Source organism: Artemia franciscana, chromosome 2, assembly GCF_032884065.1.
Source record: "Artemia franciscana chromosome 2, ASM3288406v1, whole genome shotgun sequence".
NCBI lineage: Eukaryota > Metazoa > Arthropoda > Branchiopoda > Anostraca > Artemiidae > Artemia > Artemia franciscana.
This window is the reverse complement of record NC_088864.1, coordinates 32,190,124-32,207,116: the sequence shown is the minus strand read 5'-3', so window position 1 is coordinate 32,207,116 and position 16,993 is coordinate 32,190,124. Positions and strand designations below refer to the sequence as shown.

Below are 16,993 nucleotides of genomic sequence, written 5' to 3'. Positions count from 1 at the left end.
CTGACTATTAAACAAATAAAAAGGTCCAAACTAAACTGTAATTATTTGTTTGCCCTGTTGAATGTCTAATTGCCGTTTTCTACCTTTGCATCTCAGTAAATTAAAAGCAATAAAACGAATTGAGAAACAGAAGCAGAGGAACCTCAAAATATTCCGGTAAAAATGGTTATTTTGCATTTTCATCATCTATTATTTTACCGGCGCTAAAAAAGGACTAGAAGTGATGTTTCTATTTTCCTGGGAGATTATAGTCTTCTTTTGCGCCAGAATTTTGATTGACGTCCGCATTCATAAAAAAGCAATCGAGATGAAAATCTGTTTATAGGAGAAGTAATAAATAATTTTAGGCTCTTTAATGATGGCTGTTTTCCAGGGCCTCTTTGTCAGATGCAAAGTCGATTTATATGCCGCCATGTCGTCTTGACTCCTTGTGAATTAGAAAATAACTGTATTCATTTATTTTGAAATTCCTATAATACTTAAATTTCTTAGTTCATCTGAGGATTAATGTCAAAAGGAAGGATTAGGCGTGAAGGAAACTTAAATTCTATGGGGCCTACTACCTATCACAGTTGCAGCATTGCCTGCAATATAGTAAAGGTGAGCCACGGCCTAAAGTAACTGGAGGTCTAAAATTTGTTTCGGTAAAAAATTGCCAATTAAGTAAGAATCCCCATTTGAAGGTGGATCGGTTATTTTAAAAAGTAAAGGTAACGAATACACCATTTGTCCATATTATCCCTACCGGCAGTATTGATCTCCGTTTCATGGCCCTTCATCAAGGAAGTACAATGGGAGGTTGGGGACTAGCCATACTGCGCTTTCGCAAATCCCTCCTATTTGCCATCCCAAAATTTCTTCTGAAATCCGCTTAGAGCTTGGTTGTCTGTGCCGGAGCTTAGCTTGCAAAATCATGCCACTGACCCTCGTTTCAAACCGAATAACCAGTAGCACCAGGACTTGAGCCCCTGTCCTCGCGGACAACGGGTTTCAAGTCTTGCGTTCTAACCTCTCGGTTATGAATCGGCCATGGCGACTATTATCCAGGCTAATCATAACTGTACAGCTTTATTACGAAACCAAATTTACAAATATTTTGAAAATGAAGCCAGAATTCCCTCAAACATGGCATCTTATCGGAATGAAAACTGTACAATTGGTTCAAAACCCATTGAGGGCAATTGCATTCCCCCAACTTGAACAGCAAGGAAAACCTCTTTTTCGCATTGGAAGCACTGATGTGTTCTTTTCTTTTCTTAAAAACACAAATGAAGAAGTTTTTTTTTTTTTTTTGTAGGGAAAAGTTTTGAAATTTTCGTAAAAACTAGTACGGTATTTGAAGAAGAATAAATCCAGGGGGCTATAATGCAAAAACTTTCGGGTATGTTTCCAGCTAAAGATAAAATTTTATCAAGAAAATTAATATCTGTTAAATGGGACAAAAAATAATCACTGGTAGTCGTTCTAGGGATAGATTACAGAATTCAAATGAATTACGAAGGGAATTGATGCCGAGGAGCCTCCTTTGGCAACCTTTATCGCGAGCCAGCTAATTTTGCGAATAAAACCGAAAAATAGCATGTTTCTTAATACAGTGTCCTGATTTTTAACATATGCTAAGTTTGTAATACCTGAGAATATGAAGATGAAATTTTTTTCTATTATGGCCCTTGAATAAAATTTCTCTATTTGTTTGCTACGTTTAAGGCTCAGATCCTTGCATGTAAACTGACAAATATTTAGTTGCTTCATGTCGTGTCCCAGTATTTTTTTTTCTATTATTAGATATGCGCATAAATTTTCATCCATGTAAAGACGTGATTTTGCATACAAATAAGCTTACGCAAATATTGATATGGTTACGTTAGCGTAGTTATCTTGACCAAAAGATTGTGTTTGTTTTCGTTCAAGAAAACCTGCGAGGAGTTACAAGTGCTAAATCCTAGCTGAAAATCTATACATACATAAAAGCAAAAATAAACATGAATTTATTGTTCTACTATTTTCGCTCCTTTTTTCTATTGCATCTTATTTTCTTATTTAGAACTTGGGGGACTGGCGCCAAGGCCCCCACCGCAAATTTTCTGTCTCCTATATTTATTTTTAAATACCTTGATTTAAATTTTTAGTCATTTATTACATTTTAATTAACTTTAAAAAATACTCCAAAAAAATATTTTTTTCAAAGACCTGCTGAGACCTACTGTATACCAAAAACAAGCAAAATAAAGTCAAATAATAATTCAAACTTAAAATGGACAGAAAACATTATAAATGAACGAGTGAGACCCAAAACGGACGGAATTACAATAAATAATCGAGTCAAACTTAAAACAAACAGAAATTACCGTAAACAGGAGTATGGTTACTGTCCCGTAAGAGCTTTAAAGGCCAAAGCGTCATTTTTGCTTCACTATGTAATGCACTTTATTTGTGATAACTTCAACAAAAAAAGAAAGCAGACTGATTGTTTCATATGCAAGTAATTTCATTCCTGGAACTGGGTCTAATAACTTTATAAAAGGTTTAAAAGAAAAAAGCCTATAGAAAGTTTTGGGGGCGTTAGCCCTTCTCCTGTTTTGGTAATTTCTGTTTAATTCAGGTTTACCTTGACAATCCATTAAAAATTTCTGTTCGTTTTAAGATTGAATTACTATTTGGCTTTATTTCTGCTCATTTCTGGTCTAACGTAGCTCTTTACTCAGTTTTTTTTTAACTTTTTCTTGTGTGTGTTTTTGTTAGGCTATTTTTAATTGACATGTTTTTTTTATCAATTCATAAAAGGAATGTTTGTATAGCTAATTTCGTTTTCTTCTTAAGAATCAAGATTTTGCCTTTGTATTCATATTTTGACAAAATTTTGCAGAAAATTCTAATAATAGTTTCAATATAGAAATTAAATGGAATAAATGAGTAAGGAGAATATTATTCAGATAAATGGATTGAAAATATTTATGATTTTTTTCCTCCTATAGGGCCGATGCGATCCCGAACCCCATCGTGTTGCAACCTTGAATATAGACGAATATTGATTAACCATTTCATGAAAGGAATATTAGTGCGCTGTATTTTATTTTAACTGCTTGCCTAAATGAATGCATTTCGAGCTCATTTATTATTATGAGTTTTTTAATTGAAAGTAAGGAGCGGCATTTAAACTTAAAACGAACGCAAATAAAACTTTAGCGTAAAGAGCGGGGTGTTGAGGAGGGGACAGCCACTTTCATATACGGAATAATTTCTGTTCGTTTTAAGTTTTTATGTCGCTCCTTACTTTCAGTTAAAACAAACTCGTTTTCCTTTTATTTAATTCGTACCAAGATTCATCAAACCAGGTATATTAAGGCCGTTGACGGTATCTTATACGTAGGCATCCCTAGAGACACCTCTATTTGCCACAGGCTCACATTTCTTTCTGATCGCTCACATTTCTCGATTTCTTGTAGTAATAAAAGATTTTAGCGGAAAGAGTGGGGTGGTGAGAAGGGGACAGCCCCTTTCGTATACGGAATAATTTTTTTCCTCCTCAGTTTTAATGTGGCCTTTTACAATCACTTAAAAAAACTTGTTTTATATTAAATTTCTGAACGTTTTTCAACTAATGCAGGTTCAAACTTGAAAATTCACCCCACTGTAAGTTTTCCTCCCCAAGGAGGATTTTCCCAACGGAAATTCACCGCAAACAACCCCCCCCTCCGAAAAATGTCTGCATACCTCCCAATAACAAAGAAATACGAGAACAATGGGCAAATTTCATAACTTACAGGCCTCTCCTCACGGATTCTGGTGGGTCATTTTACCCCTTAAGTTGTTTGATCTTTCAACTATACTGAACAAAATGGCCATCTCAAAAATTTTCGTCTGGTAACTTTGGGAAATAAATGGACAGGGGAGGGGGCAGTGGCTAGTTATGTTTTGTGCCCTCAAGTCCTTCTGGAATATATTGCATAAGCCTTTTTTACGACCAAGATACATACAGTATCTTCTGATTTAATTCAATACCCCCCTTATTTTTTACTGGAAGTTTCTACTTAGTACCATAGTCGTTCCTAAAATATTGGAAACATGCCCTTTTGAGAACCTGAATGTAGGCAGTGTCTTTTGATTTAGCTCAAAATCCTTAATAGTATTCCTTGAAGGTTTCAATTTGATAACTGGGCTGTTTCTGAGATACTGCAGATAAACCCTCTTGACAACCAATATTTGATTCAACTTGTAATCTGTTTGCTGGAATTAATTTTTGGTATACAAACTAAAAAAAAAAAAAAAAAAAAAAAAAAAAAAAAAAAAAAAAAAACAGGAAACTTCATAACATCGTAAAACTTTAGATTCAAAAGCGAGTCGAGGTCCCAACAGCTTCCAAGCATATTTTGTGGTATGGGGTTGCAAGGTAAAATAGATTAAGAAGATAATCATGAAAAAGTGAAAAATATATAGATGGTGGTTTTTAAAACATAAGCACTCAGATTTTTCATTGGAAGTTTTAGCTTTTTGTTAAACTTGATCAATATCTCGAGTTTTTAGGGACGGTAACTCCTCTTATATGTGGTGACTTCTGTTTGTTTTTTTAGTTTAACTAGATCATACGTTTCAGTTTCTGCTCGTTTTAGGTTGAACTTTTTTTTTAGTACGATTTTAGATTAATCATTACAGGATAAATCCAATATTTGCTTGAATAATTATTTGACATATACAAGGGCTTTTTGAACAATCGCTAAGTCACTCGGACGCTCACGCTTGATACCTCCAAATTTGTAATGGTAAGTAACAGTAATAGCGCCGTTTACCCTTTTCACTTTATTTTCACTTATTTTTATATATTTATAATAATTATTATTTATTATATTATTATTATTATTTATTTATATTTCACTTATTTTCACTCTTTTTCACTTTAGTGATTGCAGGTCTTCCATAACCTGTAAAATTGAGTTGATCAGAGATTATACCTCAATTCAGCCAACTTGCATGTGACATGTCTCAAGATAAACTATTATTCTTTTTAATGTGCTTGGCATGGTATCAAATAGACGATGAAGCTGCCGCTTGCTATCTTCTGATTAAGAATCAATTATAAGATCTTGTTACTGAGATTGTGTTATTCCTTTTAAAGAGAAGAATCCTTTAATTTTTATTTTAGATTTTAAATTACCAGCTAACAGGGATAACTGGATGTTAATGCCGTAAAAAAAAAACGTAATTTTGTGACTATTACATTTCTATCGTCTTGTAATCTAAGCGAAGACCGTCTGAAACAACATTGGTTAACTGCAGCAACAAACATATAGTATTGCTGCCGGAAGAGCTGCAAGCTTAGCACTTTCCGTTTATGGCTAAAACAACGAGGTAGCCCGAACTCTAGAGGTATATTTGGTTTCAGGAGAAGGCAACCTTTATTTGGCCTCAAAAATAATAATATAATGCCAAAATTCCAGAGGAAATACATTTATGGCATCTAATCTTCCTCATAGGAATAATTCTTCGTTCAGGGATTAAAGAACTAATTTATAGATAAAAATAATTTGCAGCTGGATAAACAAGCTTCATTTTTAGCATATAGAATATAAAAATACCCTTAGGTGCTGTTGTGCTAGAACTCTTAGAATAACCTGTTTCCATATAAAATCATATAACTATGCTTATGCATATGCTTCCAGTGTATAAAGATCCACTGGAGGACTTTCTCTCACTTTCTAACTCATGTATGGAGAATTACAAGATAATTCCCATTTTTTTAGCCGAAAAACATATACATAAAACAATACTATCCAGGAGAGGAAGAGCAAAAGAGGGAAATCTGAATATTAGCCGCAGCCCCCCCCCCCTTCTGGCTTCATCACCGTGTAGCGAACCATTATCTTACTTTATTGTGTCAAGTCACGCTATAGTCCTTAACCTTCCTTCCCATAGGCTAAAGGAGCTAATTACATTTAAAGGTTTTTATTGGAATGTTCGTATTCATGGTAATATACGATAAATAAAGCGCGATTTCGTCAATATTGACTTAAAATCTTTAATGAGAGTATGGACACTTAAAAATTTACCTTTTTGCTGATTTTAGATGTTTCAAATCTAATAAGTTTGAAGTTACCTGTTAAAGGTTACCAGATAACAACATTCGGCAGTGCTAAAAAAAGGACAGTTAAACCTCAATTAGGTTTGCTGTCTTAGTGAAAATTGTATCGTCACATTCAACATATCTGAAAATTCAAGCGTCGGCTCTTTAGCCAGCAAAAAGCGTACCTCGTCGGTCTTTTATAATTCCCTCTAAATCGCTGGGGCATTTGGCTCTCGCAAATAATACCGCTCCATAAATTATTATGTTTGAGTGTTTATGTTTTTAACTTGATTAGTTTATCGCATATCTGAGTCCAAAAGGAAAGTACACACGCACAAAACACACAATTCAAATATGGTGTTATATACAGCTTTGATCAGCTCCTTCCACGCTCTCTTGCCTTTGGCCCTCCTTGTACAAAAACTTTTAATCAATATTCTTGGAAGGCCAAGTTGTACCTGGAATCTCTCCAACACCCCTCCCCTAATCTCCTCTGACTATGCTTGCTATAGATAGCTTAGAGTATAAAGCCGTGTTTGGTTTAATTAAAAAGTTCATCATCCTTCAATTAAATTAATTCTAAGCATGGAAGAAAAAAATTGTCAGTGAAGGAGAATGCTTAGGCCAGACCCTGTTCCCATCCAGGAATCCAGAGTGCGATCTTGCCTCTGATCGGTCAACCACGAGAAATACGACTTACAGTAATACCAAATCTGGCTGTTACTTTTTTTCCTACGCAATTATGCTTCTACCTGTAAGTATGACTATAATCTGACTCGGGTATAATTCTCTTGATACAATATTTTTCTTTTTACTGGAAAATGTTTTTCAGAGTTTTCGGCTGTTCGAACCGAATTCTAGATTTTGCACAGTTGAGACACTAGTATTTAACACACGGTTGAAACACGCAAATAACCAAAGTGTTGCTCTCGCAACATTTTATTCGGCGTAGCCGGAGAAAGGTTGCCGCAACACTTCATGCTGCTCAGGCAACGTAGGTCTAGTTGATTTTTTTTTTTTTTTTTTTTTTTTTTTTTTTTTTTTTTTTTTTTATTCAAGGTGGTCTTTCATCCAGTATCATTAAAGCGTCAAAACTATCTAACACTGTTCAGAGCCTCCTTTCTAGGTGACTAATTAGTTGTGCAAACGCTTCTTACGGTAAAAGAATCCAAGACGCAGTTTTTTTTTTCCAGGTTATAAGGTATAAAAGAAATGGAGATTTTATGGACTATTGATTATAAAATTAGTTAATAAAAGTTTCCCCAAATCTAATAAAATTTACTACCCCTACCCTAATAATTTCTGCTCATGACTCCCTGCATAGAGCTGGTATGTTACCGACTTAATATACGATTTTCATACCTTCCTTTGTCCTCTCGTTTGATGATAATGCTGAGACTAACGCCATCCGACATAACGTCATTACCATCATCAACAAGGACGTGTTCTTTTGGATTCTATGTAGAATGCCTCCTGTTTTATAAGGATAACCGCCTTAAACTTTTCTTAAAACGTAGGTAATCGAAAACTACATCTTTTTTACTGCTTTCAAGAAGAAAGCCGTCAAATTTTAGGTTTAGTAATTCGTGGTTTATTTAGGAATTTTTTTCTCAAGATGTCAGAGATTCTTTCTTGGACCTTGTAGCAGCCCTGTAAGTGTGTTTTGGGGGTTTCTGTATTAAATTGGTGTTGACAACCTGCAATTTGTGTGTAAAATAAATATCATATGAATAATGTTATTCTAAATAAATAAAAAGTCCAATTACTTCCATAATCACAAAATCAATTATTGTTTCTATTTTTTATAATCAAAATAATGAATTTGTTTACTCACAATGCTCAAAGTTTCTATTTTCTTTTCAGGTCGATCTACTTACAATTTCTGCCCCAATGGAGAGCGAATACCTATGTTTCCTTCGCTGGAAATACTAAGTTTGTCATATGATTTAACGAGAGCCAATCCCCTTCTTGGGTCGCAGGACCCTGGCTTTGGTCGTCCAATTTTTGACACTCGTCGAACTGTTGATTTTATGCCATCAAAAGACTGCCAATTTGTTGTTCCACCTGGTTTTATTATTGAAAACGCTATTAGTAAATGTGGTCCTGATGTTTCTTCGTTTACTGTGAGTTCGATTGAACAATACGAAAACTTTTTGTCCAACAGTGTACATGTGACGAGAGAAAACGAGATATTTTCAGCGAAATTTAAAACAAGTGAAGATTACGGAGAGGTTCAAGGGGATATAACGCAAGGGCGCCTGCTAGCATTTACTGAGCAAAGGTGTATAACTTATACAACCCAAACGGAGTTCCCTCCGATGAATGAACTCTTTCTAAACAAGCTTAGAATGTTGGAACGTGGTGATGATGAAGATTTAATTGAGTTTTTTGAATACTATGGAACACATTATATATCTTCTGCTGTACTTGGAACAAAACAAAGCTATAAATTTACATTGAAAAATGAGACAGGGGAGTATCTAATGTCGAAAATTGAAGCCAGTTTAAGTGAACAGGCAACAACTGCCGGTCTGTATCATCTAGCCCGCGCAAATTTATCAGTCTATCTCTCAACCCCGAGTGAAGAAATGGCTGAAGAATTTTTACAAGCCGTAAATTCCGTAGCGTACCCCCATAGTATCCTAAATGGTCCTAAATGGATTGAACAGGCGTTTACAAAACCCGGCCTAGTTGAAATGCAAGTTACACCAATTGAAGATTTAGTACCGAAAATACCTGGCCTTAATACGGCTGCTATATTGAAAAAATTAAAACGCGGGTATGCTTTATTATGCAGTCGACTAACAAGTGAGGGGTTTACAGCTACTTGTGGTGCTATACAAGAAGATGAAGATGATTTAGTTCATGATCCACCTTTTAATGACAGCTATGGAATAACACTACCTAGTATAGCTCTTGGCCAAGATTCCTTATCAGTTAAAGCTTCCTGGGCTCGTTGTTTGGCTCTTTGTCGCGCCGATAGACATTGCTATGCAGCAACTTCGTGCCGTTATTCGACAAGAAGAAAAGTATGTGACACAGACTCTTGCTGGTTACATAGAAAAAGTGTATTTTACCCTTTATATAACGTTGCCTCCGCCTTGGCCACGTACGTACCCAACAGGCAAGACATTGGACCTTTAGTTCTCAATGGTCTAGAATTAACTGGTAAACCACTTGAAGAGCCCAGAAATGTCCCCACAGAAGAAAACTGTCTCAAAAACTGCTTAGAAACTAAAAATTGTGCTGTCGTCAGTGTTATTCAGCTAACTCAAAAACCTTTATTTATGTGCCGTATGTTCAACAGTGGTTCGGTTTTTGGACAAAAAATACTGCCAGAGGCAAAAACAGTGTTCCTTAATAGCGTTTTAAGTACATGCATTCTTTCGAGTGCCGAGTGTACGGACAACGCAGAATGTAAATCTAACATGTGCCAGTGTAAGAAAGGCTTTAAAAGGATTGGATTAGAATGTTTTTCGGCTTTGGAACCTAAGAAAAATTCCCTGTTACGTGGCAATGAAATTCTTAAACATTTTAAAAAAGAGCACGCAAAGGCAACAACTACCACAACTGAAACACCGCATTCTGCAGAAGACTATAGTGATGAAACTTATGATAAGATTTCTCTGAAAAAGAAGCACCTTGATATTCCCTCTAAAGTGACCACTGAAGTACCAGTCACAGAGCCAGAAAACGAAGAATTTGGGGCTCCGGCCTATCCTTGGCAATTCGGTCCAAGGCTGAGCTCCAAACTTGCTGGGAGGTTTTCAAATAAGTTGAAGAAAAAGATTTGAAAGACACTCAATCAGATATTGAACCAATCCCCAGTGATCACAAGCTATGGTTGTTCAAGTCCAACTTTATAGAATTTTTAATCTCTTATTCACAAAAAGTATTCCCGAATACTTACATTGATTGTTACATTTGCGATGAAGCAAATAATCAGTGTTTTTCTAGTAACTTGTGATTAGTGCAGAAACTACTGTTTAATTTCCAAATATTGGATTTATAATTTTGACTCATGCAAAGTGAATTATTACCTATCACACTGTTCGTTATTTTATTTCCTCAGATGGCAATGTAATTGATTTATACTGTATATTTTTCACAATTCTTGTTTATATGTGTTCTGTGTATAATTTGGAACGTGTTTTTTACCGCTCATCAGACGACTTCAAGTTATCAATCGTTAAGGCCAAGCCGAAAGGAATATATTGTGCAGTAATTAATTTACCTTTGCTTTATTGAATGTCTAAGTTGTCTGAAATACTAATTTAAAATAATTTAGTGTTCTTTAAACACTACCGATTTTGGACATGGCACCATTTTGAAGTCGAGGCTTAAATTTCGATCCGATACATGTCCAGTCTTATAATCTGGTTGATTTTTATTCTGTTTTTGGAATGCTTTTAGTGTGTATTGTATGCACTTAATTGGTTTGACCAGATGCAATCTAACGATATAAGCCATAAAGGGAAACATATTATTTTTATAAGGAAGAAAACCGAATGTAGCTTATTATATTCAGTGGTTTAGATCAATTATAGAGCGAAATCTGTTCAGTTTCAGGATATAAATGAGGAATATCACTTTCAATTAATGCGTGGAAAATTGGTAAATTACTAAGAAAAAAGTTCTTTGAAAATCAATTGTCTACGGTTAATTACCTTTTAACTGTTATTTTTAGGAAATACCCCCACCCCCTTCTCCCTCTCTCTCTCATTTGAAATATAGCCAGGCAAGGAAGAAACAATACCATATATGTTCATGCCCATAGACCTCCCCTTTTGCATCATACAGGAAAACAGAGACCAACTTTACTCATAGATAGGAATAGAAGACAAATATTTTGTTTTAAGAAACAATTTTCGAAATACACTTGATACGGTCTAAAGGCGTATTTTGTACTGCTAATACGTGCTGGTAAGACTAACCGAGACATTTTTACCGTAAATTCATCCGCCTTTGCTTTTATTGAATGTCTTGGTTGTCTTAGGTACCAAATCAAAATAATTTAGTGCTCTTAAAACTGAACCGATTTTGGAAGTGCAACCGTTTTAGAGCTAAACATTGACTTTCACTCCCATATATTATGTCATAATCTGATTGATTTTTATCATGTTGTACGACATCTTTTAACGTCTGACTTGCGCATTTGATTGTTTTTTGTTATTGTTTTCTAAACAGTAACTGAATGTCACAAACAATATTAGTCAGTTAATGTCGTTTAAAGTCAGAAAATTGCATTGACTTCGTAAAAGCTGTGTGTGTCTTCATTATGGCCTTTTCAGGCGAAATTGCCTGTACTGTTCTACTTTTCTGCCAGCTTTTCCCTTTTTAAGCCTCAAAAGGTAAATCAAGGGCACTAAGATTGGCATTTTTTTCAATCGAATGCGGTGAACAAAAACCTATTTCAACTCGGCCGACTTAGCCTGAAAAGCCATAATGGTGACAGGTCGTAACTGTGCAAAAGCACGTTGAAGTGCAACGCGTAGTGTTACAATATATTGAAAATGTGAACATTTTGAACTATAATTCAAAACAGAAACGTGCCCAATATTCGCCCAAATGGGGGAAGATTGTTCACCAGGTGACGATAAATCATGTCGTTACTCCTGTCGGGGCTTAGCCTCAAACTATTTGCCAGTCTAAAAAGTAATGCAATGAAAGAAAAATGAACACTTGAGTTACTTCCTGTAAACTTGAGCACTCTTTTGGAATTATTAAAGTGTCTAATTATATAACTACGTGAAAAAGCAAAAAAAATGGCATAGTATAGAAATTTGACTTTAAAATAATTATATTTTTGTTTGAACCAAATAAGGAGAAAAAATTGCTATAAACTTAATAGTACTTTATACATTATGTGTTCAAGTTTCCATCTTAACAGTTCCAAGAAAGTCACATAAACTTTCTGTTAATTTATTGTTCCCTCACACCCCTAGGGGATGCGATGTCAAAGAATATGTGTCACACCTATTTTAGTGAGGGAGGAAAAAAATGGAATCTTAGAAGATTTCGTGTACCTGATCTCGTATTGCTAATTGTAACTTGTGCGTTTATGTTATTAATTTAGAGCAATAACTTAAATATTGTTTCCTGTTTGTGTGTAAGATGTGTATGCGAACAAAATAAACCTTTTTTAGAAAAGATTTTGCTATCCATTTCATCTATTTTTTATCTTTAAAAAAAAATCCAAAATCTGCCCCAAGCGTCGTTGACAGGATCGGGGTTTCAACCGACTAAGTAACAAACTTTCAATGACAATTTCTTTCTTTTTTTATCTGATATTTGTTCTCATTTTATTTTTGCTTTTTCGATCCTTGTTTAATAAAATTAAGATAAACAATTTGTTTCGAATGAAAGCGAAGAGCAACATTAAAACTTAAAACGAACAAAAATCACGAAGTATTTAAGGGAGTTTTTTATTTGACCTGTTATTTGTTATATTGATGACTTTATCTTATTTGAAAATTAATTTGAAATTTGTATGTTCATTTTTTGGTATACATATATATATATATATATATATATATATATATATATATATATATATATATATATATATATATATATATATATATATATATATATATATATATATATATATGTTTTTCTTAATGAAGTATCAGGAGTAAAATCTGTAATGCTCTGAACATTCATCTGAATTATAAAAAATATGAGAAATTTCTAATTTTGTTGTTAGTGCCTTAAGGGCTTTCGTATCTGTTGAATTTCATTGCAAAAAATTCGATCACGATCACACCCATTTTATGACACCCTTGGTTCTATCTCTAAAGTTGTGCAATTTCTTTTGCACTAATACACTTATGCTAAACGAGCTACTTTAAAATTACAACATATTTCAGATCTAGAATTTGCATAAACAATGGATTGGGATCGCATCTTACTTTCAGTTTATTACTACGAGCTGTTTGAGTCAAGGCTGTATTACATACGAAGGAGGGCTATTACTTCCTCCTTGAAATTTTTATAGATTCAATATAGATTCATATAAATATTCATTAAAAAACGCTCCAATCCCTGAAAGTAAATCCCTAAAAACATTTGTGAGGATCAGTGTCTGAAATACAAAAATTAACAATAGGGTCATCATTTCCACAGTTTTAAAGAAGACTTCCTTGGGCAAATCTTTTTTATAGGGATTTCCTGCTGGATTCAAATAGAGGGGGGGGGTAAATCTTGCTGGTAAATAAGAAGATAGTAAATAACGTGTATAAATAGGAAAATGAAGGCTTTCACCATTAAAACCTCGATGAAAACAAGACTCTTGGTAGCACCCACCCCCCAGTAAGTTTCATGGCAGGGCTTGTGATGGCAGTTGAATATAATCTACTGTGTTATATATTACCTGCAATATTGTTATATAAGTAGCAATATTGATACTTCTGTTGCAATGATTGTTTGCGATTCCCAGGGGTTAAGGAGGATGAAAGATTAGTTTCTACATCTCCTACCTCAACATCCTGGGTAAATTTGCCTGATTTTCAAAAAAGGGGGAAACACCCCCAAAAAGTCAAGGAATCTTAATGAAAATGACACCGTCAGATTCAGAGTACCATAAAATCCTACCGTAGAGGCTCCTATCTGATAAAATGTGTAATCTTGCTTTTTTTTTCCAAAAGAAAAATCCCAAAACACGAAGGCGTGTGTTTTTTTTTGTATTAAATAAAAAAAAACAAGTTTTTTAACTGAAAGTAAGGAGCGACATTAAAACTTAAACAAACAGAAATTACTCCATATATGAAAGGAGATGTTCCCTCCTCAACGCCCCACTCTTTACGCTAAAGTTTTTCACTGTTTTAAAAAGTAGATTTGAGAGAAAGAGTCAATTTTAGCGCAAAGAGCGGGGCTTTGAGGAGGGAACATCCCCTTCCATATACGGAGTAATTTCTGTTTGTTTAAGTTTTAATGTCGCTCCTTACTTTCAGTTAAAAAAACACTTGTTTTTTAATTAATTTCTGAACGTTTTTGAATTAATGCATGTTTTGATTTTGGCTCTCCGCACATGAGCACTTAGAACGAAATTTGCTTTTTTTTTTTTTTTTTTTTTTTTTTTTTTTTTTTTTTTTTTTTTTTTTTTTTTTTTTTTTTTTTTTTTTGGCTAAATGGCTTTTTCTTAGTTTTGATCGGACGATTTTGAGGAAAAAGGAGTGGGGGAGGAGGCTTAGCTTCAATCTTTTGGTTACTTAAAAAGGCAACTAGAACTTTTAATTTTTGACGAAAGTTTTTATTAATAAAAAAATATACGTAACTTAAAAATATACTTAATACGTAACTAAATACACGAACTTTTTGATTTACTACATTTTTTTACCGGGTAATCGTGTCACACCAATGGTCCTAGAGGATTGAAAGAAAGCATTTTAATATGGAAATTAAAAGCGCAAGAGCCATTTTTAAGTGACCAAAAAGATTGGAGGGCAACTAGCAACCTTCACACGCCCTCTTTTCCTGAAGCCATTGGATGAAAATTCTGAAACAGACACTTTGTTCATATTAGTTGAAAGTTCCAATAACTATGTCTCTGGGGATGACATGACCCCCCCCCCCAAGGCTCCTGGGAAAAAACTGTATGTTATGACATTTGTCCAGTTTACGTATAGTGTTTGTTATTAGGATGTGTATAGAGTTTTTGTATGTGTGTGGGGGGGGGGTCCGAAGGGTTAGTTTCATGTGGGGAGGGAAGTTTCTGAGGATTAATTTTCGGGGGAAATTTTACACAGGGGGAATAAACCAGAATTCCTACACAAACCTCTTTTTATTTCTTTTACTCTTTGGCAACTCAATTTTACATGTGTCGATGTTCCTGGGGAAATTTCTAGCTGGGTCGGAACTGTTTTGGGGATTTTCCTATGGATTGGGAAAATATGAGAATTTCCAACGGGAGAAATATTCCATGGAGGGGGGATTTACAGCATGATTTGATAATGATCAGAAATTAAATAAATAACAAGTCTTTTTTCAGAAAAATAAAAAATTCCGGGGATTTATGTTTAGGAATTTTCATTGGAGAATTGTTTGTGGGATGGGTGGTGGTGGAGGGGGGCTAGGAATTTAGCATGAAGGATTGAGACGAGTTTATTATGCATTATTTGAAAAAACGATCAGAGACTGAATTTAAAAAAAAAGTTTTTCAACTGAAGGTAAGGAGCAACATTAAAACCCTGAAAAAAACATAAATTATTCGCAGATGCCCCCTCCTCAATACATCGCTCTTTATGCCAAATTTGACTTGAAGTAAGAAACTTTAGCCTGAAGAGCAAGGTATTGAGGAGGGGGAAGTCCCCGTCGCATACGAAATAATCTCTCTTCGTTTTAAGTTTCCTTGTGGCTCTTTACTTTCAGTTAAAAAAATCAATTTAATCATTAGAAAGAATTGATACAAGCCTAGTTAAATACATCGTCAAGGCAAACGTTGGAACGTTCCAGAGCTGGGAAATCATGGTTCAAAATTTATTGGATTATATCAAAAAGTGTCTTCTGAGCTGACGCCTCCTACGAGCCAGCGCCCAGGGTATGCTGCCTTTCTTGCCTCTTCCCTCAAAATCTGTCCCTGATAGATCCCAAAAATGAAATGATTAACCATGAGAAAAATTGATGTACGTTGCTTTTTAAATGCTTATTAATATGACGTCACTTTCATTTGAAAAAACTGGGCTTTTTCTTAACTAAGTTAAAAAACTTTTTCCACAGGACAAGTTTTTCAAAGAAAAGAAAAGAGCTCCATTAAGCCAAGAATGAGCAACAATTAAGTCAAATAATCTTCCAAGCGTAAAACTACCACAAATCACTATCAATAAATAAATGAAACTGAAAACGAACAGAAATTACAAGAAATAGCCTAGTCAGACCCAGACCAGCAAAAATCAACATGAGTAGGGCTGATAACCCCCATGCCTTCTTAAGACCAGAATACAATTTGCGCATAAAGTCTTAAAAATACATTTTGGGACATACAATATGTATGTGGGAAGGGAGGCATCCACCCTATGATAACTCTGAATCTCAAAAAGAGCACTAAAACTTCTGGTAACGAATCCAATGAGCCCCTCCGAAGTTTATACTATCATCCTTTCTATATAAACCTTGTAATGAGGGCTCTATATGGGTTGTCATCCTCAAAGACTTTGTCCGGACCTTTCAATTACGTTGAACAAAATGGCTATCTCAAAATTTTGATTGGATGCGTTTGGAGGAATAATGGGCGTGGGAGGTGGGTTAGTTGACTATATAATCGCTTTTGACTATTAAAAAAGGGCACTAGCCCTTTTAATTTCCAATCGAAGTTTATAAGACAATAAAAGGCCACCTCGAAATTTCTATCAGTTTATTTCGGGAAAGTACGAGGTGAGGGGGGGATTTATCTACCCTCTGATCACTCTGAGTCTATAAAATAGCATTAGAGCTTCTGACTGCCATTCCAATGAGCCCCCTCAAAAGTTTATACGACCACCCTTTCTATATATACCTTATATGCCCCCAGGGCATAACTTACAACGCTTGCCTTGAGGACTGTGAAGGTTGCCGTCCTCAAATACATAATTTCCAGACCTTTCGACTACGTTGAACAAAATGGATATCTCAAAATTTTGGTTCGATGTGTTTGGGGAAGGGGTGGCGTGGAAGGCGGGATAGTTGCCCTCCGATCACTTTCGACTATTAAAGAGCCACTAACCGCTTCAGTTTTCAATCGAATGAAATCTTTTCGAAGTTTCTGCGACAACTCCTTCGATAAAAACTGCCCTAGTCTAAACAAATAATAAATTGTGCCCACGTCGCTGATTACTTAGGCAGCACTATCACACTGCCTATGAGTCATGAATAAAAACTGGACTAACATTTAATTTTGCCTAACAAGCTAGCTCTGTTTTCCGTATCAAACAGTTCGTGGTAACGAACGAACAGAACCTT

At 34.9% G+C, this 16,993-nt stretch overlaps 1 protein-coding gene across 1 annotated transcript in view; it reads left to right on the top strand.

Annotated features, from left to right (window-relative positions):
- Positions 1-12,208, top strand: part of LOC136040231 (uncharacterized) — a 98,541-nt gene extending 86,333 nt beyond the window's left edge. The window contains exon 5 of the mRNA XM_065724428.1: positions 7,922-12,208. Coding sequence (XP_065580500.1) covers positions 7,922-9,852 — 1,931 coding nt within the window. The 3' untranslated portion in view covers positions 9,853-12,208. The remainder of the gene's footprint in view (positions 1-7,921) is intronic.
- The last annotated feature ends 4,785 nt before the right edge of the window (positions 12,209-16,993 follow it).